Genomic DNA, 26,844 nt, shown 5'->3' on the forward strand with positions numbered 1-26,844 from the left:
TCAGTACTCAATTCCCTATCTTCGATCCTAATCGGCATAGACCTAATGCGCCTATTAGAGATAACCAATTCCCCGCTAGGCATTAGGGTTCCAAACCCTCTTTCTAAAATATCACAAGGCCTACCCAAAAGATCAATCACCCTTGTAGCCACATATGAACGTGTAGCTCCCGAGTCAAATAATACTGTAAATAACAAGTTGTTGACGGGAAGCTGACCTGTCACAACAGAAGGACTGGCTGCAGCATCAGCTTGGGTAATGGCAAACACACGAGCAGGAACCGGTTTCACCTCAGCTTTCGGCTCCTCTTTCTTTGCCTGGGGGCAATCTTTCTTGAAATGCCCCACCATGCCACACAGAAAGCATGTCTTCCGGTTACACTCTCCCGGATGATGTTTCTTGCACCTTGGACACTCAGGATAAGAGTAACCCTGACGTCCTCCTCTGCCTTGGTTCCCACGGAACCGCTTGCTTTGCCCCGAGCCACCAGAAGCTGGAACAACTTTTCTTTTCTGCTCAGTGGTGGAGTCACCACCGTCCCTACCATAAACAGGAGTAGGAATAGTAAGGGTTCCACCAACACTCGGAGTCACCCGGGGCTCCTGAAGAAATTTTACTGCACCCTCGGCTCTCAAAGCCTTCTCAACCATATCTGCATACGTGGTTGCTTCAGTAGTGGTAATAACCAGATCATGTCGGATTTTTGCACTCAAACCCGCTAAGTATTTTTCTTTCTTACTGAAGTCCGTGGGCACAATTCCTGCTGCCAATTTAGCCAACCGATCAAATTTCGTTGTGTACTCAGTGACTGACATACCCTCAGTCTGAACTAGATCAGTGAACTCTTTCCGCTTTGCACTGCGGACCGCTTCATTGTAATACTTGGAGTTAAATAACTCCCTAAATTCCTCCCAGGTCATCAGCGTGACGTCCCGAGTGAGGGTTATCAATTCCCACCACACGAGGGCATCTTCCTGAAACTGGAAAGTGGCGCAGGTCACCCGATCATTTCCAACCACTCCCATGAAGTTGAGAATACGCTCAATCATCGAAAGCCATTGCTCGGCCTTCATCACATCAGGGCCTCCCAGAAACACTGGAGGTGCCTGTTTTCGAAATCTTTCGTACAACGGTTCCATACGGTTGCCAACAACAGGTTGTTCTGCTGGCACCGCTGGAACTGCAACGGCCTGAACTTCTTGAGGAGGCACGGCAGGAGGACCCTGCTGCCTCAACCTCTGAATCTCTTCATCTTGCTGGCGGATTCTATCTTGCATCTCCGCAAATCTTTGCTCCCAATCAGGAGGAGCTTGAGGTGGATTTACAGGGCGACCACCCTGAGCTCTGCCACGGCCACGGCCGCGACCACGAGGATTTTGAGGATTCCCCTGACCGCCTCCGGTCTCAACCATGCCACCCTGACTTCTTGTATTTCGCGGGGCGTCCATTTAATAGGTTTTTAGCCTGCGAATCCATAAGCCAAGCAGGTTAGACAGCGATCAAAATTAACACCGCTCTTAATAACTAAAAGGCAACACACTTTCTTTTCTTTTTAAAGAAATATATTTAATTTAAATCTAATATGCTTCCTAACATGCTTTCACATCACACTTATTTAAAATACTAAACAAGTACGGGCTTACTGAACCGTGAACCGAGCTTTCTCTGATGAAGATTGTACATGTCATAGCAAGCTTCGGTAGACAAACCTGGCGGCTCTGATACCAAAATTGTAACGCCCTAATGCTAAGGCACGTTACAGTGCTTTTTCAATTATTGTGCAATCTTTGCTAATCAAAGAAATTTCTCGAAAAACGTGTCAAATTAAAATTTTTGCTTTAAACATTAAACTTTGTAAAATAATATAATATTTACAAATCCCGGGATCCCGATTTCAAACTTCTGAAAATTTACTGTTTAAACTTTACATTCAAAATATACAAGTTCTGGGTCGCACAGCGACTTTCAAAATACAACACCCAGATGTCCCGAGACCGAACACTCCAGGTCGCGCCGCTTGACATGTACAATCTCACCCGAGCTCAGGTTCATTCCTGTTCAGCCTTCGCCTTTCCTTTACCTACACATGGAAGCAGAAACTGTGAGTCAACAGACTCAGTAAGAAATGCATATAACATACCATATAATTTCCGACCTGTAAATAGGCGCCCATACACCTATTTACAGAGCTTAACAGATGAGTATGAACGTTCAATACCAGGGTACAACCACTATACCACATACACAACGTACCTCACTGTACGAGTGTTGGTAGGGTTTATCCCGATCACTGAGCAACACTGAGTGATGTACCACACACCTTAGCATTTTCCTATGCATGTGTTGGTATCACTGTATCGTACTCAAATTAACAACAATCACTGTACCAATACACTCTATAACTTATTCATACAAGTGTTGGTAGTGTTTAACATAATTCAAGCATGCATATATAAACACATATACATACATTCAGATAATCACATCATACATTATACACAGTTCTTACCTGTTTTCCGAATTCAAGTGTGCTGGCCGACCTGAACGGAATTCACGTGCTAGATGGATGCCCTAATCACAATAATAGTAATACATATGAGTGACTCACTAAATCACTTTCCGGGACTTAAAACTTGAAACTAAAAGTTTCCCTATAGATAAACCTCATGGCAATACCCTAAATATCTCAAAATTGGCCAAAACTAGGGTTCTAAAAATTCCCCCAACAGGTAGACCGGTTCCCAACCGGCATCCCGGTTCTGGGTCACCAACCGGTCGGCCAGGTTGGTACGGTCCACCGAACCGAATTAGGTTCTCTTCTTTGGGAACCAAAAATTAATCCCCCTTGATTCAAATCAATCCCAAACTTTACCAAACTCTCCAGTATACCTATACAATGTATAAACATCCATTTCCAATCAACAAATCACAGAACAAACCAATAATTCAATTTATGCCATTAAAGCTCAAAGCTTGAGTTTCAAAACTCAAGCTTGCTTAAAACCATACTCAAGCAATAAAATCAGCTGCTAGGAACTTCAATCAACTCAAACTAACCCTAAAATTCGAATCCTAAACACATCAAACCTTAACAGCCCCTAAATTACAAAATCACCAATTCAACCTAACTTTAAAACTTGAAAACTAAGAAGGGTTCTTTAGGGCTTACCTCAACCTGAATCTTCCAAGCTTCCTTTGCTGGAAACTCCAAGATTTAGCAGCCCTTCCCCCTTGATTTCTGCCCCAGCCGAAAGAGAAAAGAGAAAGAAGGAGAGAGTTCTCTTCAATTTGATTTTTCTTTGATTTTTCCCTCAAATGAACTGATTTTTCCCTTAATTAAAACTTGCTGAAAAACAAAGTGCTAGGTGTCAACTACTTGGGCAGCCACCTCACTCATCCATAAACAAAAGACCAAAATGCCCTTAGACTTAAAACTAGGGTATTTCTAAAGCTAGGGGTAAAATGGTCAAAATCCATAACCCCGCTCAAACCCGGTAATTAATTTTCTCTAAAATATTTCCCACTATAAAATAGGGTTCTAAACTTACTCATGTGATTATCTAGCCATCCATCGCATTTTCCGTTGTCGTCGAGCAAAAATTACAAAATTAACATATTTCACATATAAGCTAAATAATACCCCTAGAGTTTAATAAAATCTCCAGAATTGAGAAATTATAACTCTAATATTTATTTCTAAATATTGGGGTCCACATTCAAAATTAACTCACAAATAATAATAAAATAATAAAATAATAAAAATTAGTGCTAATTGCCTTTTCTAATCCACATTACTAGAGCGGTCATTACATAGATATATTTAGAAATGTTCAAACATTAAGATAGGTTGAATATTTTATATAGCACATTAAGTTTCATAAAACTTCATAAAATTATTCATAAAATATTCATAAAACATTCCTAAAATGAATAAAATATGAATAAAATGTAAGTAATTTTGTGGTTTGACATAAGAAAACATGAACCTAGGACAAATGCTCATATCTAGAACGGTTTTTAATGATCTTCGGACGACCACACTAGGAGCATTAATCTAAGTGATTGTCTACTATGTTAATAACGAAATTACTTTTAGGTAGAGCCCAATACCTAATGTCAAAGTGAAAATATAATTTTATATAATTAGGGAGTAGCCACAGCATCCTTAATTATATAAAATTATATATTAATTAAAATTCACCTTAATGGACATAACTTGTAATTAATTATATAGGTATAATAATTTTACCCCACAGGGATTTTATTATATTTGTATAATTAATTAGGATAATATGTTAAATTAAGTTCTCTTAATTTACCCCACAGGGAGTTATGGGGATTTAATTTAATAGTGTTATCACAAATTTAATTAAAGATAGATAATAAACCTTCATTTTCCAAACCTAATTGTTTAATTAAATCTATCATAAAGTTCATCTAATTTTATTAAATTTAAAATTTAGCCCACAGGCAATTTTGAATTTAGTAAAATTTTAATCTTCAGTTTATACTTTGGTGTCTAGTGAACCACATAATTTTAAATAATTAGGGAGTAGCCACAGCATCCTTAATTATATAAAATTATATATATTAAGTGGATTAAGATCACATAATGGACATGAATTATGTGAACATAATAATCTTACCCTACAGGGATTTTATTATATTCACATGATTAATATGTTAAATTAAATTCTCTTAATTTATCCCACAGGAAATTATGTAGATTTAATTTAATAATTTTATCATAAAGTATAAAATTTTGAAACATTTATAAATAATTAAGTGTTTCATACCTTTCATTAAGATAGAAATATTAAACTTTAAGTTTTTCATAAATTGTGTAAATCTATCATAATCTACATCTAAATCTAATCTTATTAAATTAAAAATTTAGCCCACAGGTAATTTTTGTTTAATAAGATTTCATATTTAAGCATGTTTATTCATTGGTAAAAATATGATTCATTTAAACCTCAAAACTATATATGTAATTTTATTACATCACTATTCATAAATTTCTTCTATACCAGTAGAAATTTCCAAAATTTATTCTGATAACTTCATCCAAAATGTACAGTTTTTACTGTATAATTAAGAAAAATAAATCACACTTTATTATCACCAACAAATTTTAATTTATTGTGTATGAATACATTCTAATATAGTTAATGTGATTATTAACACACAGTGGATTATTTTGCAAGGTTTACAAATAAACCTGAGAAAGTCAGTAACTGTGAGCAAATCTTATCCACAGACAAGATAAGTTCTCACATTTAGAAGTTTAAGGAACAAGCAATATAGTAGTGACTTTGTTTTAAAATTGACAAAGACCTTTATGTTCCAAGATTCTTTTAAAACTTGATTTAGACACATTTAAAGGTCTTTACTACAAAATGAAAGCACTCATAAAGATATGCAAGTTCAATCTGACAATAAAAATTGTGTTGTTAATAAGAATTCTTCTATATTATAGCACCAAAAATTATGGAACATATATCCATTAATAGAATAAATGTTAGTAAATGGTGGGGATATTCATTACACTAATTTTACTAACTTTATTTAGAACTTGTGTGAAATTCATTAAGAATATGTATTCCAACAAGTTAAAATCGGTGCATATTAGAATTCTATTATATTAGAAATCATACAAGTCAATTAATTTTGAAGACATGGACTCAAATTTTGCATCTCTTTTTTAACGATTACTCACATAAATAATTTTTCTACAAAAGTATAGATTTATATGTTTCAAATACATTTAAATCTTAAGTAGAAAAATGGTGTATTTTGCATATTAAGATAGTGAGATCAAAAATAAAATGGAGAATACTACATTAAAATTCGTGAGTATGGATAAACTCCCAGTCTATTTGCAAAGTTTCTTTAAAAGCATGGGTTCATTGCCCGATACATATGCTTGGTACACCCAAATTATAGTGTGTGACAGATTTAAGAAACTAAGCATTTATTGGACATGGGGTGGAGCCTACATAGCAAACTCCAATCTTTCCTAAATCTTTGTCTATTGATACTCTTCAATGGGGTGTACATATCGAATCGTGTTCTAACCAAAGTTGTTTCTCAAACATATTTTGAGTTGTGATAAGGTTGAAAACCGACTTGATGACATGTACACATTTTATAAATACTCATATATAGTAAGAGTACAATTGTCAAAGAAAAGATCTGGATCCTAAACCATAAATGAGCATATTTCATTTGAAAAGCTATAAGGTTTAAGGGTTACATATTTTATTATCCATCTCACAACACTAGAACTGTGGAATTAAGAATTGACTTGATCAGTGGGAGTGATCAATCTAGGAACCTAGTTTCTGAGAAAAATCATTCATATTTTCTCAAACTTCCACCTCAAGTATTAGATTAATTATGATTTAGTACAACAACCCTTAAGGTTAATGGTTATTGAGAATTCATAACTAATCATTAATAGTCTACAAGTCATTGATAAAATTCTAATAAGTTATGTTATTTAGTAATTGCTTATAATTTCTAAAATAACATGCATATTGAACCATTTGCTCTTTTAAGAGTTTGTTGGTCCATCCTTAAGATGACTTATTAGAACAATAAGATCAATGTTTTCTAGTGATTACATTTTGTACAATAAGAGTTCAACTACAATATTAATTTGAGACACAAATTAAATTATAGAATGATAAAGAATTGAAGTTGTAGTACAACATGCCATGAATGAAGAAATGAATATCTTAAAGAGCAATAAAGTTTATCTTTAGTAAAGTTGCCTAATGGGGTGGAGAACATTAATTAAGCATAAGTTTTTTCACCAATAATATTCATTAGGCAACATTGAGAAACATAAAGATATAAAAGAATATTCATTGCTAAGAAGTTCATTTTGAAATAAGAATCAGTAATAAATGAGATTTACATTCTCACTTGTTTTTTATAAAAGATTCTATTATAGACCTTGGCATTTGTTGCTTGTTTTAATTCATTAATCAATTCCAAACAGTGAACTAGAGGAGAAGGTATACAGACTGCCATAAAGATTTTCCTCTAATAAGTGGTGATCATATGCAAGCTTAAGATGTCTACCTATAGATTAAAACAAACATCTCACAAATTGGTATTTTCATTATCTTTTCCTTTAGATTTGAAAAGAGAATTATGAAAATAATTATATACCAGAAGGTTAGTGGGAGTAATGTTTGTTTTATACGTAAACAATATGTTACTTGCAAATGATGATAAAAGTTTTCTATATAAGTTGAAATAATTCATATCTCAAATTATTATTTTGAGATAATGCATATAAATAACATATATAATTTTAATTAATTAGAGAGTAGCCACAGCATCTCTGATTAAATAAAATTATGTATTATTCATCTGATATAACTTTTATCTTTAAGTGTGATAATTCAACTCAAACCAACATCTGAAAAATGATTTGGAATGAGAATAAATTAAGAACATTCATTTGCTTCTATTTTAGAAGCCTAATGTATGCCTATGAGTCTGAATAAGACTTTGCATTATATTTGTTTCAGGATCGTTAAGTAGTATCAGAATAACTAAAGTTAAGACCACTTTATTCTTCATACAAAGTGATGAGGTGTCTTTAAGATACTAAAATTATATTCATACATATTTTGTTAAGATGAATTGACCATCTGGAAATATAGTTAACCAATTAGATTCTAACGCACTTCACTGGTTATATTGATTCACGTAAGTCAATATTTTATTACATCCTTAAGATTACCAGTAAGTTATATTGTAGAGAATCTTGATTGTTATTTCCACTATAGAAGTCAAATTCATTTATTGTTTTGAGGATACATCTCGTATGATGTATTATAGAGTTTCATAGTAGGCCTAGAGTTCAGAATTACAGTTTCATTAGGCCATTAAGAAAATTTTGCGATAAATTCAGCTACAATATTTATGGCTAATAACTCTAAGAGTACTGGTCGAAGCTAGCATATCGACATTAAGTATTTAGCCATAAAAAGGCGTGATAAGTGGTCATTAATCACGCAAACTGAATTGGGTGATCGCATAGATCCTTGACTAAAGGCATGCCGCAACACAAATTCAAGGATCATAAAGTAAATATGGGATTCAGTTAACCCATATGCAGTTTTTTTTTTTATTATTTGTACAATCAAAAATTATTTAATGAAACTCTAATTTCGATATTTTCTCATATTTATGTGCACCTTAATTTCATCTGAGAAAATTATCGTAAGAGGACCTGAATAAACATAAGGGTTAGGGTTTATTCACTTAAGTACATTGCCACATAAAGTACATTGTTATATAATAAATATATCGTAATACATGGAAGATAATACTCGACTTATAATGAGGACATGTCGCTATGATTCGTATGTTTATTATATAATGAGGAACGTTTGGGTTTGAATGTTTTAGTTTAAATGCTGACCAAGTGGGAGAATATTAGAATATTTCTAATTAAGGAAATAAAATAATATTATTGATTCTGATAAATGAATATTTTATATTCATTGAATCTGGACAGAATCAATTACGTAATATTCTATATATGGTCAGATTTCTATATTCATTACCTGATTTGATTTCCTGAATTAATTGTCAAAATATTCTGACAATTAATGTGGCACAGATACTGATGGAGTATCTCACCTATAAATATAGGGTCTCGGTCCCCGAGCTCCTCACTCATTCTGTTCATAACAGCAAAATCCATCTAAAGAGAGTTGAGAGAGCGAGGAAGCCCGATTACCCACATCAATCGGTTTCTTTTGCAGATCAAGCTTATGTGGGATTAATGCTCAAAGAATCAATGGCTGGAGGTATTTCGATCCTTATATTCATATAGTGTATATGTTTATTTATTCCGCATGTTATATACACATACATATATTTTATATTATACATATAAATGTCTAACATATATTCGTTAATTCCGCATTTTATATACACATACATATGTTTCAGTTTATACATATAAATGTCTAACATGTATTTCTTTTTTCATATTTAACTGTGATCATAATTATAATATATATACATAGCTCGAGCGTTAAGCTTTGTGAAATCGTTGTGGAAAAAAGCTTCACGGGTGATTTGAGTATAATTGAGAAGGCCACATCTATTATGATATTTTTGGTTGAATTGGGCGCTTTAGATGCAGTGTTGGTAAGTGTGATTTAATACACTTGGATGATATCATAATATATAGTGTGCATGATTTGATTAAACTCTTACTCTTAAGTATTTGGCATTGACATATGAATTATGTTGCATTCCAGCGTATGATGGAGAAAGCTATAAGAAACGATGCTGTCAAAGTTGTCGTAACTGCAATTGATGTGATTTGCAGAGTTTTAAGGCTAGTACTTTGTTTATAAGATTATCTTCTGGTCAGTTATATTATGGTATTTTGTGATATAACTGAGTTAATTTTCACTTTTTATAGAGAGTTTGGTGATAAAGTTGTGCCTCCAAATAGAATCCTGAAGATACTGCGTGAACTATTTGACCATGAAGATCAAAGTGTTCTTGCATCTTCTAAGAAACTCACAATTGAGCTTTGTCGATGGATTGGAGAAGGTTCTGTAAAATTAATAGTAATGTCTTTTTCTTGAAACTAATGACAATTTTTTTGGGTTGTAGAAAAACGAGTTGGAGGCTGAATTGGTCAACATAACTAACACTAAACCTACTCCATCAAGAAAAATAAGGTTACAGTTAATTTGTTAATTAGCTTCTATAAATAATTTCTTTTTCTGGTTAATTATTTTCTAGTGTATTATATATTATAGGTTTGAGCAAGGCAAGGAGAAAAGTCAAAAAACTAGCCTTTTCCGTATGAGCGAAGATGAATTGGATATAGTATTGCAAGAATCAATGTTGCTTTATGAAAATCTGGTTATAAGAGAAAATGAAGAACAGGTTAATGAAGAGGAATTTACTTTTGAAGATGTTGAAAGGGAAGCAGAAGCACAAAATATTGAGTTATATCCTTGCCCTATTTGTCAAGGGAGGTTTACTTCATTAGAGATTGTGAGTAAACACCGCGCAGTGCATAAGCATTTTAAGCGCAGACGCATGTGAAGATTGTTTCACTTGAGATATGCACTTTAACACAATGCGATCGAGGAATATTATAGTATTTTCTATCTTTTTATTACTCTTGAAACTAAGTTTTCCGTTTTGTAATTTGTTTGGATAGCTTCCTGTGCTGTTCTTGAAAAAACAAAAACCTTCAAACATTGTTGAGCTTGTCAGCCAATCACTCAATTTATACTGTGTATTCATCTCCAGCAAGAAAATATTTGCAGGTGGACAACTACGTTTTTTTGTCATTTAGTTACAAATGTATAATAGTTTTTTATTTTTTCTTTTTGTTAGATTTTTTTTATAAGATACAAATTTCACTCTTTTTGTCCTGGATTCCAATCCCTAAAATATGGATAGATCCGATCCGATCTAAAAAATAATATGTTTAAAATATTGAATAATTCTAAATTAAATTAATAAATCTATATGTAATAGGATAGAATAGATTTAATGAGGTTAGATCAATTGGACTGAAATTAATTAGATCAGATTGGAGGATAAAATCTAACATTTAATATATAAATAGATTGAATTTGAATAGGCCTAAAAATATTGAATGTGGTCCAATGAACACTCTAGTTATTACTCTCTATTTGTAATTGTCTATGTCCCTTCTGTGTATATAAATATGAGTATATAATTTTTTTTTCAAATCATTTAGTATTATTATCATTACTTTTGATTTTATTTTATGTATTATCTTTTCCAACTATATATTACTTTATTTTTTTTATAACGCTGCAATACTTTATTTTTGAATGGTTTTCTCTATATATTTTGACTATTGAATGAAAGATATATATTCGTTCGCTTCTTTAAAATAAAAGATATATAATAACTAAAATATACTATCTTTTTTTCTCCTTTTTTTCTAATAAGTTTAGGCTTAATAGAGTCATTATGTATCTCCACTTTATAAAAGAAAGTCGAGAGATTAAGTACGTAGTACTCTAAATAATCTCCTTTCTCCAATACTAAAGCTCGAGGGAGATCAGTAATAGTACTTCTCATCATCATGGATGTTGTAACACCATTTGCAGAAACATATGTATGCGGAGGTACCACACTTTTTTATTAGAAAATTACCTTATATACTATTTTTTTAACTTTTTTTTTAATTTACGATTTGGTTTTTTAAAATCATTACAGGGCTAGTTGCAATAGGGATTTCTATACGATTTTTTGTTGCAATTTAGGTTGCAACGCTACTTGCAATAAAAGTTTCTAGGTATAATTCCGTAAAAATATAAAATAAAAAAATCGTACAAAAAAAAAAATTGTTTTGAAGTGTAAAAATGAAAAAATTACTTTTTTATTTTTTAGTCTTTTTTTCTTTAAAAAAAATCATTTTTATTTTTTAGTCTGATTGGATGGAGTTAGTTATTAATATTTGCTTTAAAATAATTAAGCCATTTTGTTTTGTTAATGACTTTTAAATTAAAAAATAGCATGTTTAGTAGGACCTTTTAATTTCAATTCTAAAAAGAAAATAAAAAACTAATAAAAGTCATATTTTTAACTATTTTGCCAATTGATGGAAAAACTATTTGATAATGGATATTCTTTTGGTTAAATGATTATGTGTTTATGTCTATGTTATTTACAATATATTCTTGTCCTTTGGACGTACTAGGTAGAATTTTTTTTTTGCTGGAGACGTACTAGGTAGAATTAGTAATGTCTTTTTTGATTTTCTTTTTGGTCAGATTGGGCAGGTTTGCCAAGTCACCTCTTAGACATAGTTTTTCAAAATTTATATACTCTAAAAGACTGTTTGGCATTCAGTAATACATGTTGTTCGTGGCACTCTATAGCAAAAGACAACAAAAATCGAGTTGTGAAATTAAGTGAGCATCAAGTACCATTGCTTTTGGTTCCTAACACAGAAAGTGATAATAAAGATGAATGGAGTGTGTATGATGTGTTGAATAACAAATTCTTGTCATCAAAACCAATACTTCCTCCAAATATTTGTGGTTCATCTCAAGGATGGTTACTTAGTCAAGATGAAAACTTCAATTTAACACTGTATAAACCCTTTGCACAAAGACAAAATAAAAAGGAGAATAATAATCATAATAATACAACAGTTATTGAACTTCCACCATTGTTTGAAACTACTGCAGATTCAGGTTTAAGTGATTTCTTTCCTCGTGAATATCTAATTAGGAAGATGGCAATATGTACACCAGACCAATCCCATTCCCAAAATTTTAAAGTATCAGTTATATGTGGAACACAGAGTGATTGTTGTTCTACTATAAATATAACAAGTTGTAAGGTTTCCAAAGATTCTTTATGGACAGGTTTTGAAATCCCACATAGTAAGGTGCCAACAAAGTTTAAATTGAATGATATTATGTTCTACAAGAACAACCTTAAACTCCAACCCTATGAAGAACTTGAGATTGATGGAAAACCTTTTTCTTATTCAAAATATTTAGTTGAATCATTTACGGGAGACTATTTGATTGTTAAGAGGTTTCGAAAAGTCGAGGCTTTTCATTTGACCAGGTATTTTATGGTTTTCAAATTAAGATCTGATGACCAAAAATTTGAGAAGATGGCAAATTTGGGTGATGAGGCCTTGTTTTTAGGTGATAATACTTGTATTTCTGTTCAGGCTTCACATTTTCCTGGGTGCCAAAAGAATTGTATTTACTTTACTCATGACAAAGATCCTAGAGAAAATTATAATGGGCCTTACGAATTGGGTGTTTACAATATGGAAACTAGAAAGTGCACAAAAATTATTAATTTCGATTTTGATGCAATCATTAAAATGGATCGAAGAAGACCAATTTGGATTTTACCTACTCTGTTTATATGATTTAAGTATGTTTTATTATTTTATTTAGATAGTGATACTTTTTCAATTCTTTTTAGTGTTTTATAATTAGGATGTTTGTCATTCTTTTATTTATGGCACGTTTACTAAACTGTAATTGGAATCAAAATAATCAATGAGAGAAATGTATCGGTTTAAAATAAAAAATAATCGGAATCAATATTTTATTATGCTGTTTACTAAACTGTCCGGAAAGAAAAACAGAATCATATTATTTTGTTTACATAACTAGGAAAGGTAATCGGAATGCTTTAATTTGACAAAATTGTCATTATTAGAATATGTAATTATTTTTTTGTTTATAGATTTTTAAAGGACATATTTGTCTTTTTTATTTTTAATTAATAAAATTAAAATTAGAATGAATTAAGCTAGGAATGGGAAAGGTATTCCCTATAAAAATGGGGAGAACCTTTCCCTTTGTTTTCTCCTAAATTTGTGTGGGTCCTACTACTTTCTCCCTTTCCAAAATTTAGTAAACAATTCTATGGGAATCAATACCATACCATTCATTCCCATTCCCTTTAAGTAAACATGGGTAAATTTTTTTTTTTTTTTGCTAAGTTTATAAAAATATGGCAACATTAGATATTTATATTATAGAGTTTTTTTTTTAATATTGAGAGAGAGGGATTCAAATTTCAAACCTCCTATTTTGAGGAGAAGTGTGAAATTATTGGACTATGTTTATAACTTAAGAATCTCGTTTGAATTCTTTCCTTGCACTTTTATATTTTCAAATTTCTTTTATTTTATTCCGTTATTGTTTGTTGTAATTAAGATTCACTTTTACAAAAAAAAAATGGAAGCAACAATTTCACAAGAGTTTAAAGTTCTTACATCTCAAAACAATGTTAGAATAAAAAACTAATAACATCTACAATTACATAAACACTTAAAGTTCAAACATGTAAAAACAATGTTAGAACAAATAACTAATGTAGCACATAAATAGATACAAAGCAAAGTAATTAAAGCAATGAAAGAACACTGAAGTTAAGTCTAACTATCAAGATTCATTGTCAATTATGTGTTGTTGCCTTTAATAATCTCCTTTGATTTTAAAATTTTTATACTTGATTTTTAAGAAATTAGAAAATCAACTTCATGACTTTGACCAAAAAGCAAAAAGACAAAAGACAGACTAAACTCGACTACAGTACTAAATGACACCTTGTTTGAATGCCACGTGGCAAGAAAAAGGCCATATGAGACTAATTCCTCGAGAAAGTGTTAATTTTCATATACCTAGGGTTTCACTCTAGGCTAGTTTCTTTAATATCTATATATAAATATAAAGGAAAGCATAAAGGAGTCTAAGTGGCATCTTACATTTTTTTTTATTATATTTTTAAAATTTTGTGACATTTTCATATTTTGTTAAGAAATAAACTACCATACATATCCACTTAAAGTCCCACATGGTTTAGAAACACCTAATGTGTTATTCATGTAGGTTATAAATAACACTTTTGTTATGCAACTTTCCATATTCAATAAATATTTTTCTTTATTGATTTATGTTTTATCCAATAAGTTTTAAATTTTTATTTAATATAGAAAATCTATATCTATATATAAATATTAAACAAAAAACGCAAAATAATCTTGGTGGTATCTTAAATTTTTTTCATTGTATTTTTAAAATCTTGTAACATTTTTATATTTTGTTTAGAAATAAACTATTATAAAATTTAGGTTATAATTAACATTTTTATTATGTTATTTTCATGTCCAATCAATATTTTTTTTAAGGGTATTGATTTATGTATTACCCAACAAATTTATAATTTTTATTTAATATATAAAATTAAATAATTTATCATTCATATTTTGATAAATGATTATATATCTTTAACAATTAAGTAATTTACAAATTATATATAAGTTTTTCTTTCTTTATAATTTTTCTTTAACATAAAAATACACATATATATATAATAATATATTTTTTATAATATAATAAGAACTATAATTAATTCAATATTTTTTATACATATAAATATGTTACTATTTTTAATATATTATTTACACAATTTTTTAAATTTATAAATAAAAATATTTTTATTTACAAAAAAAAAGTGTCATATTGTTTAAATACTCTTTTAGGCATATAAATATTATTTTTTTTAAAAAAATTACTGCACATACAAACTTAGAGTCCCACATGGTTTAAAAATACTTTTATTATGCTACTTTTCATGTCCAATAAATATTTTTCTAAGGGCGTTGATTTATGTATTACCCAATAAGTTTTTAATTTTTAATTAATATATAAAGTATATTATCTGTGGCAACTACTACAAATACAAACTTAAAGTCCCAGAGTTTAGAAATACTTAAGGTGTTATTTAGGTAGGTTATTTATTTAGGTGTTATTTAATGTTCTTATTATGTCATTTTGATCTTTTAAAAAAATAGCACTTTCTTATGAGTAATTGATTAATGTTTTATTTGATAAGGATTTAAAAAAATATATATACAACATATTATTTATATTTTTACAAGTAATAATTTTTCTAAAATAATATCTACTTAGACTAAATTTATTTATAAATAAATATTATAATTTTTATTATTATTATTATTTATATATTTATAGATTAAATTCATTTTGAGATTATTTTTTCTATTTTACATCTATATCTTCTTAATTTATAAAATAAAAAACGATTTTAGAAACTAAATTTTTTTAAGTAAGTCTATATAAGTATTTTTCTCCAAATTTTATTTGTCCAAAAGTTGAAAATAATTTTTTATTTTATTTATAAAAAGTAATCACATAAAAAAATAATTGAATGAATATATGCATATGTATGAAGGTATAAATTTATAGGTTATTATATGACATTCTAATATTTGAACATTTTTTATTTTTTTTTAATTTTTCAATCTTCGTTGTTTTTTTCTTCATTATTTGAATTTTATGGAATATAATGTCACTATTTTTGTAAATTTTTTTGTCTATTTAAATATTTTGTTATTATTTTAGTTTTTCATAAATTTAGTTTTAATTTTTTAAATAGTCAAAATTGGAGAATGAATTAAGTGTTTTTTGTACTTTAGAGATAAGTTTTTTGTATTTTCTTGTAATAAATTTATGATAAAAATATAAAATTTAAAATTACTAATAAAATTATTAAATCCTACCAAACTAACCATTGTTAGTTACTACTTTAAAATTAACACAAAAGTTAATACATTTTTTTATAATACAATGAAAAGATATTTGCAGCATAACATAATATAATAACCGTAAATGGTAAAAAAATCAAAAAAATATTTATTAATTAGTATAATAACCGCGCGAAGCGCGGTTATGTTGCCTAGTTTCTAATAAAGTTAAGTTGGAATCGAAACTCAAGCCAGTTCACTTCAAAACCAAGAATTTCAACAAGGCACTAATGACTTAACTTGTTGAAATAATGAAGTATAAAGAACAAGATAACATCATTGGGGCTAGAAGAAAAGAACGTGCCATATGCGACCAAGGCACTCCCATGTGTCAAGATTTCGCATAGGTTTAAGAAAGTAAGGTGTTGGGCGAGTACGAAAAGGCATTTGGTAAGATCTCGTGTCATACTTGAAGGAAAATGAGCCAAAATACGACCAAGGCCTAACCCCATAAATCAAAGTGCAAGAATTGTAGTGGTTTAGAGTAAATAGTAGTGGATGTGGGAAAGGAAAGTTTGTGATATTTTCCTAAGCAACAATCATGACATAAATTTGAAAACCCAGCAATTGTTTTGTTGTTAATTTTGATATTATAAGAGGATAAAGCATGTTGTACAATCCTAATTGTAGGGTGTCCTAATCTATTATGCCAAAATAAATATTCAGCATTAACAACAGGGATAACATGAGTGTTACATTGAGGATTGGAACTTATTAAGCTAGGTTACAAAGTATTTAGATGTATTAAGCTGCTCTATTTGAGTGAGAGAGTGGAGTTGAATGGCATCAAACTTGTATAGACCTTGATCAAGCCTCCAACCAGCAAGATCTTCGTTGTATCCAAATCCTTGACAAGACAGCAAGAGGGATAAAATTCAAAGCAAACACTGTTATCAACAACTTCTTAGTGACGGAAGGTACATGCAACAAATTCTTAAGCACCAGATTTTTTGAGTGAAAGGAAGAAAGATGAGATGTTTTTCCTACTGTGTGAATGGTGTTAGGTTATTTTTAGTATTAATTTTAGATTAAGTTTAGTATATTTTTAATTGAGTTTTAATCATGTTTGGAGCATTTTTACGCTTGTTATCTTTTATTTGTGCAGATTTAAAATAGAAGAAGATTAGAAAAATATCAGAGAAAAAGATGGGAAAAAGATAAAAATATCATGATATTTAAAATAGAGAAAATTGTGCAAGAAAATAAAGCTGAAACTTCAAGCCTAAATTCGATGATGTTTTGATTAGATTTTAGAAAAAGTCAAAGCATAAAAGTTCTAGATCTCTCTTTTATCTTTCCGGAACATCTTGAATCGTCCAATTCCGAGTAATATTGAGAGAGTTATGATAAAAATACTATCAGTCAACGCAGCAGAAAAAATATCTCGTTTGAGGTTTCCCAAAAATTTAAATGCGAATGGGAATGTAAACATGTGCGTTGTTTTCATCTTTTTAGGCCTTCAATGCCTATATAAAGGGAAGAAGGGAGTTGATTTCGGCAAGCAATTTCAGAGAGAAAAAAAAAGAGAGAGAATACAGATGCGAAGTGGAGAGATCAACTGCAATATTGGAGGCATTCTTAAGAGGGTTTTCAGCATTCTTCTCTTTTCTATTTTCACTCTTTTCTTAAAGTTAATATGTGTGATTGTACTCTCATAAACATGAGTAGCTAAACATTTAATTAGGGTTAGATGGATATTGTTTAACATTGTTTATAATTTTAATATGATTTATTTTCCCCCTAATTTCTATGTATTCTATTTTATTTGTGCTTAATTACTTTTGATTGTCTGATCACCAATTAATTGTCTTTAATTTTGATGCGAGATTTGAGAAGTGAGTGTCAAATATGCTATAGTAAAATAGAACTGAATTTCGATATAGGACGAGAGTACCTATATCGTTTAGATAGCTTATAGGGTTTTTATGCTTAATACCTGTTGCATGTCAAATTTATCACGAAAGTAGAAAGTTTGCATGTGATTGAGATTTATATATCTGAGAAGACTATAAATTACCTTAGTAAACTTGTTATTGCATAAAAATTAACCTTAGGAAAATAATCATATTAGGCCATAATCAATAGAAACAATTGAAATCGAAGCCCTAATTTTTATTACCTATCAATTTTCTTAAATATTTGCTTCTTACTAGTTTTCTTATTTTTAACTCTTTCTTAATTTTTATTTAACCAAATAGAAGTAAAAGTTTAATTTTAACGTACTTAACTACAATTCATGTGGGATCGACCTCACTCCTGGTGAGTTTACTACTTGTAACGATACGTACACTTGCGTGTGCAAAATATCACAACAAATGGGCAAACCTGAACCATCACCCATTTGAATTTGTTGATCACCTTGGTAGTCATGTGTGTAGGAAAGATTATGTGCATTGGTAGTCAAGTGGTGAGTAGCACCTATATCTGGATACCAGCTGGTGTCCCCAATGGTTTCTGGTGAAGCGTACAATTGAGAAGCTTCAACAATGTTGGCACTGCCAGTAAATGCTTGCAAGGTTTTTGGTCCTTGAAATGATTTATCAAATCTATAAAAGCATTTGGCCACTGTATCACCAAGTTTATGACACAGCTGACATTGAACCTTTTGTCCCCATGGTGATTATTGGTCGCTGCCATATGTAAAAGCTCCTTTTGAAGGTGGATGTGATCCACGAGATTGACTTCCTCTAATTGTAATTTGAGTAGGTTGTTGGCCAAAGCCAGGAGGAGGAGGATGAGCTGAGTATAGCACATTTGCTATTTTGCATTTGATGACCTCGAGACACAAAATGAGAGCCACGATTAGTCGAATTAGGGAAATAGGGAGAAGAAAAGGTACATTTGCCACCAGTGAATGGTTTTGTGTGAGCAATATTTGCTTCAAGCTTTGAGAAATCCAATTCTTGAGCTGACTTTTCAAAACGAACTTCTTAAGCCATGAGTAAAGCTTCAATTTCAGGGACAGTATATTGGTTATTAGTTCGTATATTCACAAAGGTGATGAACACATTGTGGTCACTAGTGAGTTCATTGAAGATTGCTTCAATGTGTTCAGCTGGAGAGATCTCATGACCAATGGAAAAGACTGATGTGTGAGAATTGGGAAGGTGACTCTCATTCTAGGCATAGCTTTGAAATTCACAACATTGGAGGACATTTTTCGACATTTGGTACAAGCACTTTATGGATGCAAGAAGTAGATTGTATCCCAGTTGAATTTTGTAAGAGGAAACCAGTATCCGACTATATGATGTTAACGACAGTGCTCTTGGGAGGCACCCCAAGTAAGTTCTATTTTTCCTATTCTTTGGTGTCACATTGGGGACAATGTGTCAATTAAGGTGAACTTTAAATTTTTAGTTTCATGTTAGTCATTTCAGTTATTATTTTTTTTTTTGTGTTGTTTGAGTCAATTTTTCTAAATATGAGTCAATTTGAAAGTGCGTAGATAGCATGATTTGGAAATTTCATTTATTTTTTGAAAAACTAGCATGTTTGGTGATATTACATTCTTGACTAATTTTAATTTTGTGATTTAAAAGAACATGGAATCATAATAAGTAAATTTCAAGCAATTGAATTGGTTTATGTATGCTAATTGTGAAATGTGGAAGGTTGTTTGAAAAAAATTCTAAAACTTGATTACTTGTTATTTGAGGCAAAATAATAAATTATGCATGACTAGGAAGGCATTCTTTGGATCAATTGTGCATTTCAAATCATCCCTGTAATTTTATCCTAGTTACTATTTTTGAACATTAACTTTATTTCTTTGTTTCTACACATATTGAGCCTAAATAAGATAAACCCACGAATATCTAAAATTTGACCCTAAATTATACCATAAGTGGATCTTTAATTTGGGAGAATTTTGATGGGAAGTTTGTGATATATGTGTGGGAATATATGTGAAAATTGAGAGAATTTGTAAAAAAAAATTGATTGGCAACAACTTAAAAAAGAAAAAAAAAAAGAAAAATCTGACAATAAGTGTCAAATTCGAAAAAAAAAAAAAAGAAATAAAAATAAAGTATTGCAATGTTGTCGAAAGAAAAAAAAACAAACAAATTTTCTCTCATGGAATAAGAAAAAAAAAAGGGAGTATTGGGATTGTTTGTAAAAATAAATATTGGGTGAATTAAATGGAGAAACTTAATGTATAGGTGAGCCTAAATGATCATTCTATCTACCCGTACCTAAGTCTAACATTACAAGTCTAGAAAGATTTTTTGATTTTTGGTTGTGCATTGTTTTTTATTAGTAGAGAATAGTAAGTATTGCAAGCTTATGGAATATATTGGGTTAGTGGATTGATAGTTGTAATTGGCATGCATAAATTATTTCAACTATTAGTTAAGTGCTAATTATAGTTTCATGAATTGAGTAAAAGATTGAGGTGAATCAAGTGTGTGATTGAACTGAAATTCTGAATTAGAGGTGAAATTTTTTCTCATAACCATATTATTTATCTTACTTGAAAATTGATCATGTTTCGGTTGATTGACTTGTTTCATTTAGGTTGTGTTGTTTTTAGTTGTTAGTCTTACTCAAGGGCGAGTAAGGATTTAGTTTGGGGGAAATTGTTAAGATATTTTTAGCCTATTATTTTTGTTATTTTTAGAGTTAATTTTTATCTTTATTATCACTTTTTGAAATAAATTTATGCATGTTTTCTTTAATTTCAGGTTTCGACACTTGGAATGTATAAATTAGTCAAATCTCACAAAAAGATGAACTATAAAATAGAGAAAATTGTGCAAGAAAATAAAGCAGAAACTTCAAGCCTAAATTAGACTATGTTCTGATCAGATTTTAGAAAAAGTCAAAACATAAAAGTTCTAGATATCTCTTTCATCTATTCGGCACATCTTGAATCGTCCAATTCCGAGTAATATCAAGAGAGTTATGGCCAAAATACTATCAGTCATTGCAGCAGGAAATTTCTGAAAAAAAAAAAAAGAAGAAGAAAGAAAGATAAAAAGATAGCGGAAAAAAAAAAAAGATAGAGCTGCGATTTTTATCTTGTTTAAGTTTAAATTTTAAATCTATTTAGTATCTTTGTTAGCCTATAGAAACACATTATTATTAGTGTTTTTAGTACGTTTTCAGAGCTTAAAAAAACTCAGAAACTCTTGATTAGAAGCAATCAAGGAGTACGAATTTTAGAGAGCAAAATCAATATTGAAGGCTTTCTCACCAGGGTTTTCAGCATTCTTTTCTTCTCTATTTTCTTCTTCTATTTTAAATTAATATGTGTGAAATTACTACGATGAACATGAGTAGCTAACAGTTCATTAGGGTCTAGATGAATATTGTTTGACATTGATTTTAGGGTCTAGATGGATGTACACAAGATCAAAATACGTTAATTAAAAGATCTCTGCACTCTTATTTCCTTGACCAAGTTTTTATCCTAGTAGATTTTCTAACAAAGTTTTTAATAAGTCAATTATTTTGGACATCCAATAGGAAGTATTATAAAATATTGTTAATAGATATTCGAATCAATCATATCAACTATCACCATAAATGCTTGATTGTATTTCTTTTTATTTCAATGATTTAGTTTTTTATTCTTTGAGTTATATTTTTGTAAAATTAAGGATTCATCCCATTAAATAAACTAGTTAAAAATTATCATTCACTTCTTTTTCTCTATTCATCATCTTCTTCTTTATTTTGTATTATTCTAATAGTTTTATATTTGTCATATAAATAAGGGATAAGATGAAGGATACTTCTTTTTTGTATCTATTAATCAAAAATACTCTTATATTATATTTCATTAAAATATACCCACTTTTGTGAGAGGGTTGCCTAATATACACTCACCTTCCACTTAAATCTAGCATATAATTTACATTAATCTAAGGGTATAATAGGAACATTATTTATAAAACAAAAAAAAAATAGGTTTATCTAAAAGAATATGAAAATGAAAGTAAAAATTAAAACATGTAAAGTAAAATAAGTATATCATGTAATTAATAAATTATAATCACATAAATCAGGGTCGGCCCAAAATATAATTGGACCTTAGTTATTTTGGGGGGAGAGGGAAATTATAATTTAAGTTATGTTGTGGACATTGTTCCACATAGAATAAATGGTAGAAAATTGAGCCATATATAAGAACATGGGCTACTCCACTCATAGCCAATTGGTTTTGAGATGGAACTCCATGATTCTCAATAAAGTATCAGAGCTATATCCCTTGCGGGCGTGATCCTATCCGATCCGCACCTATATACAAATAGTGACCATATCCACTCTGATACGGTTCAAGATTGATGAGCAAAAAATAGCCATCATCTTGAGGGAGAATGTTGTGGACATTGTCCCATATAGAATAAATGGTAAAGAATTGAGCCATATATAAGAACATGGGCTACTCTACTCATTGCCAATTGGTTTTGAAATGGAATCCCATAATTCTCAACATGGATGGCCTCTAAGCATGGCTTAACCGGCATTAGCACAGGGTCTAGTATGACATAAATCAATTACTGTTAATAAATAAATAAATTAATAGCAGATAATAAGTTAATAACGTACTATATTACATGTTGAAATCTTTTATAACATATTTATATCTATGTATATATAAATTAGTCCCATGCACACTCCTGGCGTAGATTCGTATAATCAAAAACAAAAGGCTTACTTTATCCCTTTGTCTGTGTTTCCTCAATGAAAAGAAATTGGTTCCTTTGATCCTTCCCCATCTCCTTTATCACCTTCTCCTCTACTACCCATTATAAACTTCTTCATTCACTTTTGTTTTTCCTTAATAGATTACCTTCTTCTCTTCATATATATTATTACATTTCAAATAACTAAAAAATAATTAATAACCTTGTGTCTGTGTTTATGGGGGCTGGTTTCTCAGTGTTAGGTGAATCAAGAGAGAGTAGTGGTAATGGAATAAACTTTGGTTATTCGAAAAAGGCGAAAACGGTGCTGGATGACTTGCCGGAGAATTGTATCTCAACCATTATAAAATACTTGAATCCACCTGAGATCTGTAAACTGGCTTTGTTGAACAGAGCTTTTCATGGTGCTTCTTTGGCTGATTTTGTTTGGGAGTCAAAGCTTCCATCCAATTACAACTTTCTTCTTGAGAAACTACTACTTCAATCTCAAACCTACTTGCCTAAGAAACATATATATTCTAAATTGTGTCAACCAAATCGCTTCGATGGTGGTACCAAGGTAATAAATAAATAAATATATAATTATAATTACCTTTCATTTATAACTATTTATATATACAGTATCTCTTACAAATGTTATATTATTATTATTATGTATAGGAAGCTTGGTTGGAGAAGAGTAGTGGGAAACTTTGTTTGTCGATATCGTCAAAGGCCTTGAGAATAACTGGAATAGATGATCGAAGGTATTGGAATTACATTCCAACTCAAGAATCAAGGTCAGAAATTCAATTAAGAACTCATTTGTTAAAGAAAATTGGGTTTGTTGACTTTGAGTTTTTGACTACCTCTCTCTGTGTTCAAAAATACGTTGTTTCTTTTTCAATCATCTTTTTCAATCGTACTCATATCAAAAGTCTCTCTGTTTCCTTTTTAGCCATCAGGAATGTATAGTAAAATCTTCTTTATTAATATATTTGAAAGCACAGTAGAAAGTTCCTGGAAATTTCCTGATTTTGGATTTCTTTGAGGCTGAATAACTGTGCCATCAGATATTCAATAGTAATTTAAAGGAAGCTCATAATTGTTTTTTCTTGTTGGGATGTTTAGGGTTACACAGTTATGTACTTAAAACTTTTCTTTTTTAGATAATTCGAATTATGGCATTGTTGAAATTATGACAAAAAAGAAATAGATAATCCGATAATTTTTAACTTTTAGATCGATATATGCGAATGTGAGTACTGTTCAATATATATACATATGAACAAATCATCGTATATCAATATTTTTTTGTGTAAGAAAGTAAATAAAAATATGGTGATTTTTTTTTTTGTATTTTTTATTTAATACCTCTTTGTTAATGTGTAAACATGTGGATATGTGACATATTTTATTAGCTCACGTATACAACCTACGTACTTTGTAGTAATCTTAATAGTGGAATTCAATTGACACCAAATTTACAAACAAAAAAGAAGTTAATTGGTATTATCACAAAAAAAAAAATTAAAATATCAAGAGATTGATTTAGCACTAATTACTCATTTTTCTTTTAATACTTAAAAAAAGGGTAAGTTGAAAAATACCACTTTTATTAATCAATTAATCAAATTTACTTCTAATTTTATATTTAATTGAAACATACCTCTTTTTATATGTACTGTACCCAAAATACATTGACATAAAACAGTCACATGGAGAGTATTTTGAAGTGACATGGGCAAAATTAATGTAATATTTAAGTAAAAATGATAGACTTTAAAAAAAAGAGTAAAAATAAAAGAGAACAATATAAAAAGGGTAAAGAGTATAATTTTCTCTTAAAAAAAAAAATTGCTGAAGGATATTATTGATACCTAGCATTCTCCTCAATATCATATCGCTATTGATGTAATTAAATAGCGTGTTTTATATAAATTAAAAAAAAAATTAAAGAATATCGCTAATTAATAAGACATATAGAAAATGTTGAAGACTACTAATACTCCCAATAGTAATTTAAAAAAAAATTGATAAATTGATATTCGTCCTTCTCAATTTTCTTTGTCAGTGTCCTTAAATTTTTGGTCCCTCTTAAATAAATTAATTTTCTACCTCCTGGCTCCTTCCCTTCCCTGGATATACTTAATTCCCAAGAATAAAGTATTATTTTTTAAAAGACCCAAAAATTAATTCAATCCAAAATAAAAGATCCAAGAATAAATGATTTTTTTTGTTGTTTAAAAAGAAGAAAAAAAAAAACAAACAAACAAAACAGAGACATTTCCGGGCCCTGGAAGATGATATGCTCTGTCATAGTCTAATAAGCTTATCCATTAATTTATTCACACCATTACTTAGCTTCAAATTAAGGCATTTTCTTTTGATCTTATCCACTTTCTCTATTTTGTGGATGCTTTCTTTGTATAGTGTTCATATATATTCGAATCTTCATTGAATGACCTAACATGATCACTTTTTTTAAAAAATATATATTAATTAAAAAATTTAGTCATTAATTTATGTTTATACAGATTCGAAACAGTGGCTTATTTACAACAAATTTGGTGGGTTGAAGTGATTGGAGAGTTAGAGTTAGTGTTGGGAGAAGGGAGTTATAGCCTCTACTTTCGACTACAATTAGGCAAAGGTTCAACAAGATTTGGGAGAAGAGTTTGTAATGTTGATCAAGTTCATGGGTGGGATATAAAGCCAGCTCGATTCAACTTATCAACATCCAACGGTCATAAAGCTTCATTAGAATGTTATTTGAACAATTATGGAAAATGGGTCCATTACCATGTGGGTGATTTTCAAGTGGAAAATCCTAATATGATCATCAAGATTAACTTTTCAATGCTTCAAATTGATTGCACACACACTAAAGGTGGTCTCTCCTTAGATTCTGTGTTTATATACCCAACTCAGATTTCTAATAAGTTGTTGAAATCTTAGCGTGTGTGTTTCTGTGACAAATGTACAAATGTGAGCTGAGCAAGTAATTCATTATAAATTATATTTTAATTAAGAAATTATAATTAAATAAAATTATACTTAAACAAAAATTAAAATATTAAAAAATATCAATATAATAATAATAATAACAATAAATAATTATTAATATTAAATCATAATGTAATTATTTTCAAATAATATAATATTTATACATATATTACAGTTTAAAATAAAATTATTAATTTTACATAAATAAATTTATAAAATATATGTAGATGTAATCTTTTTGTATATAGAAATATACTTTATTAATAAGGGACTTAGAATATGTACAACTAATTATAATTTAAAAGTTATTATTACTTAATTTTGTATAGCAAATTAATCATTATTCTTTAATAGAGTATAGAAATTTATTTTTAAATAGAATTAAGCATTTGAGTTTAAAGTCAAAAAAGAATAAAATTTGACGTTTTTTTTTTTGTCTTAATAACGTAACATAATTGCATTTGTATATAATATTTTTATATTATCAATATATTGAAGAGAGATTCTTGAATTGAATTAAAAGAAATGTCAATACTCTTTGTAAGACGCATGAAAAATGAAGAAATCTCAATCTCAATCTCAACTCAACTACTACCATCCAACAAGGATGGACCACCAAACAAATTGGAATAATATAATTTAATATATAAATATATTATAAATAGACTTTGTCTTATCTTCTTTTGTTAATTCGTGTAATGCAGCCTTTTGTCCAATCCAAAATCCAATCAATGATTTATTTTTCTCTAAAATAATCAATCTTTATTTTGTTTTCACTTTTCAATAAAAAACCTGATAATTAATTTAATTTTTATGATAATCAATTTAATTATTCAAATTAAATAATTAATTTTTATTTTATTATAAAAATATTTATACAGACCCAGAAATTGTTTAAATAAAAACCAATATGTTTAAACAATTTATCAACAAAAGATAAAAATAAACATACAATAAAAAACACACGAAATTATACATGATATCAACAATCTTTATAAATTACTACTAGTCTATGAAGTCATGCCCAAATAATGAAATTTATTTGAATAATATTTAGGATGTGTTTGGAAAGCCACAATG

At 29.6% G+C, this 26,844-nt stretch overlaps 2 protein-coding genes across 2 annotated transcripts; both read left to right on the forward strand.

Annotated features, from left to right (window-relative positions):
• The first annotated feature begins 11,119 nt into the window (after positions 1-11,119).
• On the forward strand, positions 11,120-12,934 carry LOC133038171 (uncharacterized). Its single transcript, XM_061116233.1, has 3 exons — positions 11,120-11,162; positions 11,811-11,819; positions 11,919-12,934. The coding sequence occupies exons 1-3, from the start codon at positions 11,120-11,122 to the stop codon at positions 12,932-12,934; spliced, it is 1,068 nt and encodes a 355-aa protein (XP_060972216.1).
• A 9,779-nt stretch (positions 12,935-22,713) lies between these two features.
• On the forward strand, positions 22,714-25,777 carry LOC115715813 (F-box protein PP2-A13). The gene is made up of 3 exons (XM_030644485.2): positions 22,714-23,338; positions 23,440-23,558; positions 25,296-25,777. Exons 1-3 carry the CDS (start codon positions 22,997-22,999, stop codon positions 25,714-25,716), a joined length of 882 nt encoding a protein of 293 aa, XP_030500345.2. The 5' UTR covers positions 22,714-22,996; the 3' UTR covers positions 25,717-25,777.
• The last annotated feature ends 1,067 nt before the right edge of the window (positions 25,778-26,844 follow it).

This window comes from Cannabis sativa, chromosome 5, assembly GCF_029168945.1.
Source record: "Cannabis sativa cultivar Pink pepper isolate KNU-18-1 chromosome 5, ASM2916894v1, whole genome shotgun sequence".
Taxonomy (NCBI): Eukaryota; Viridiplantae; Streptophyta; class Magnoliopsida; order Rosales; family Cannabaceae; genus Cannabis; species Cannabis sativa.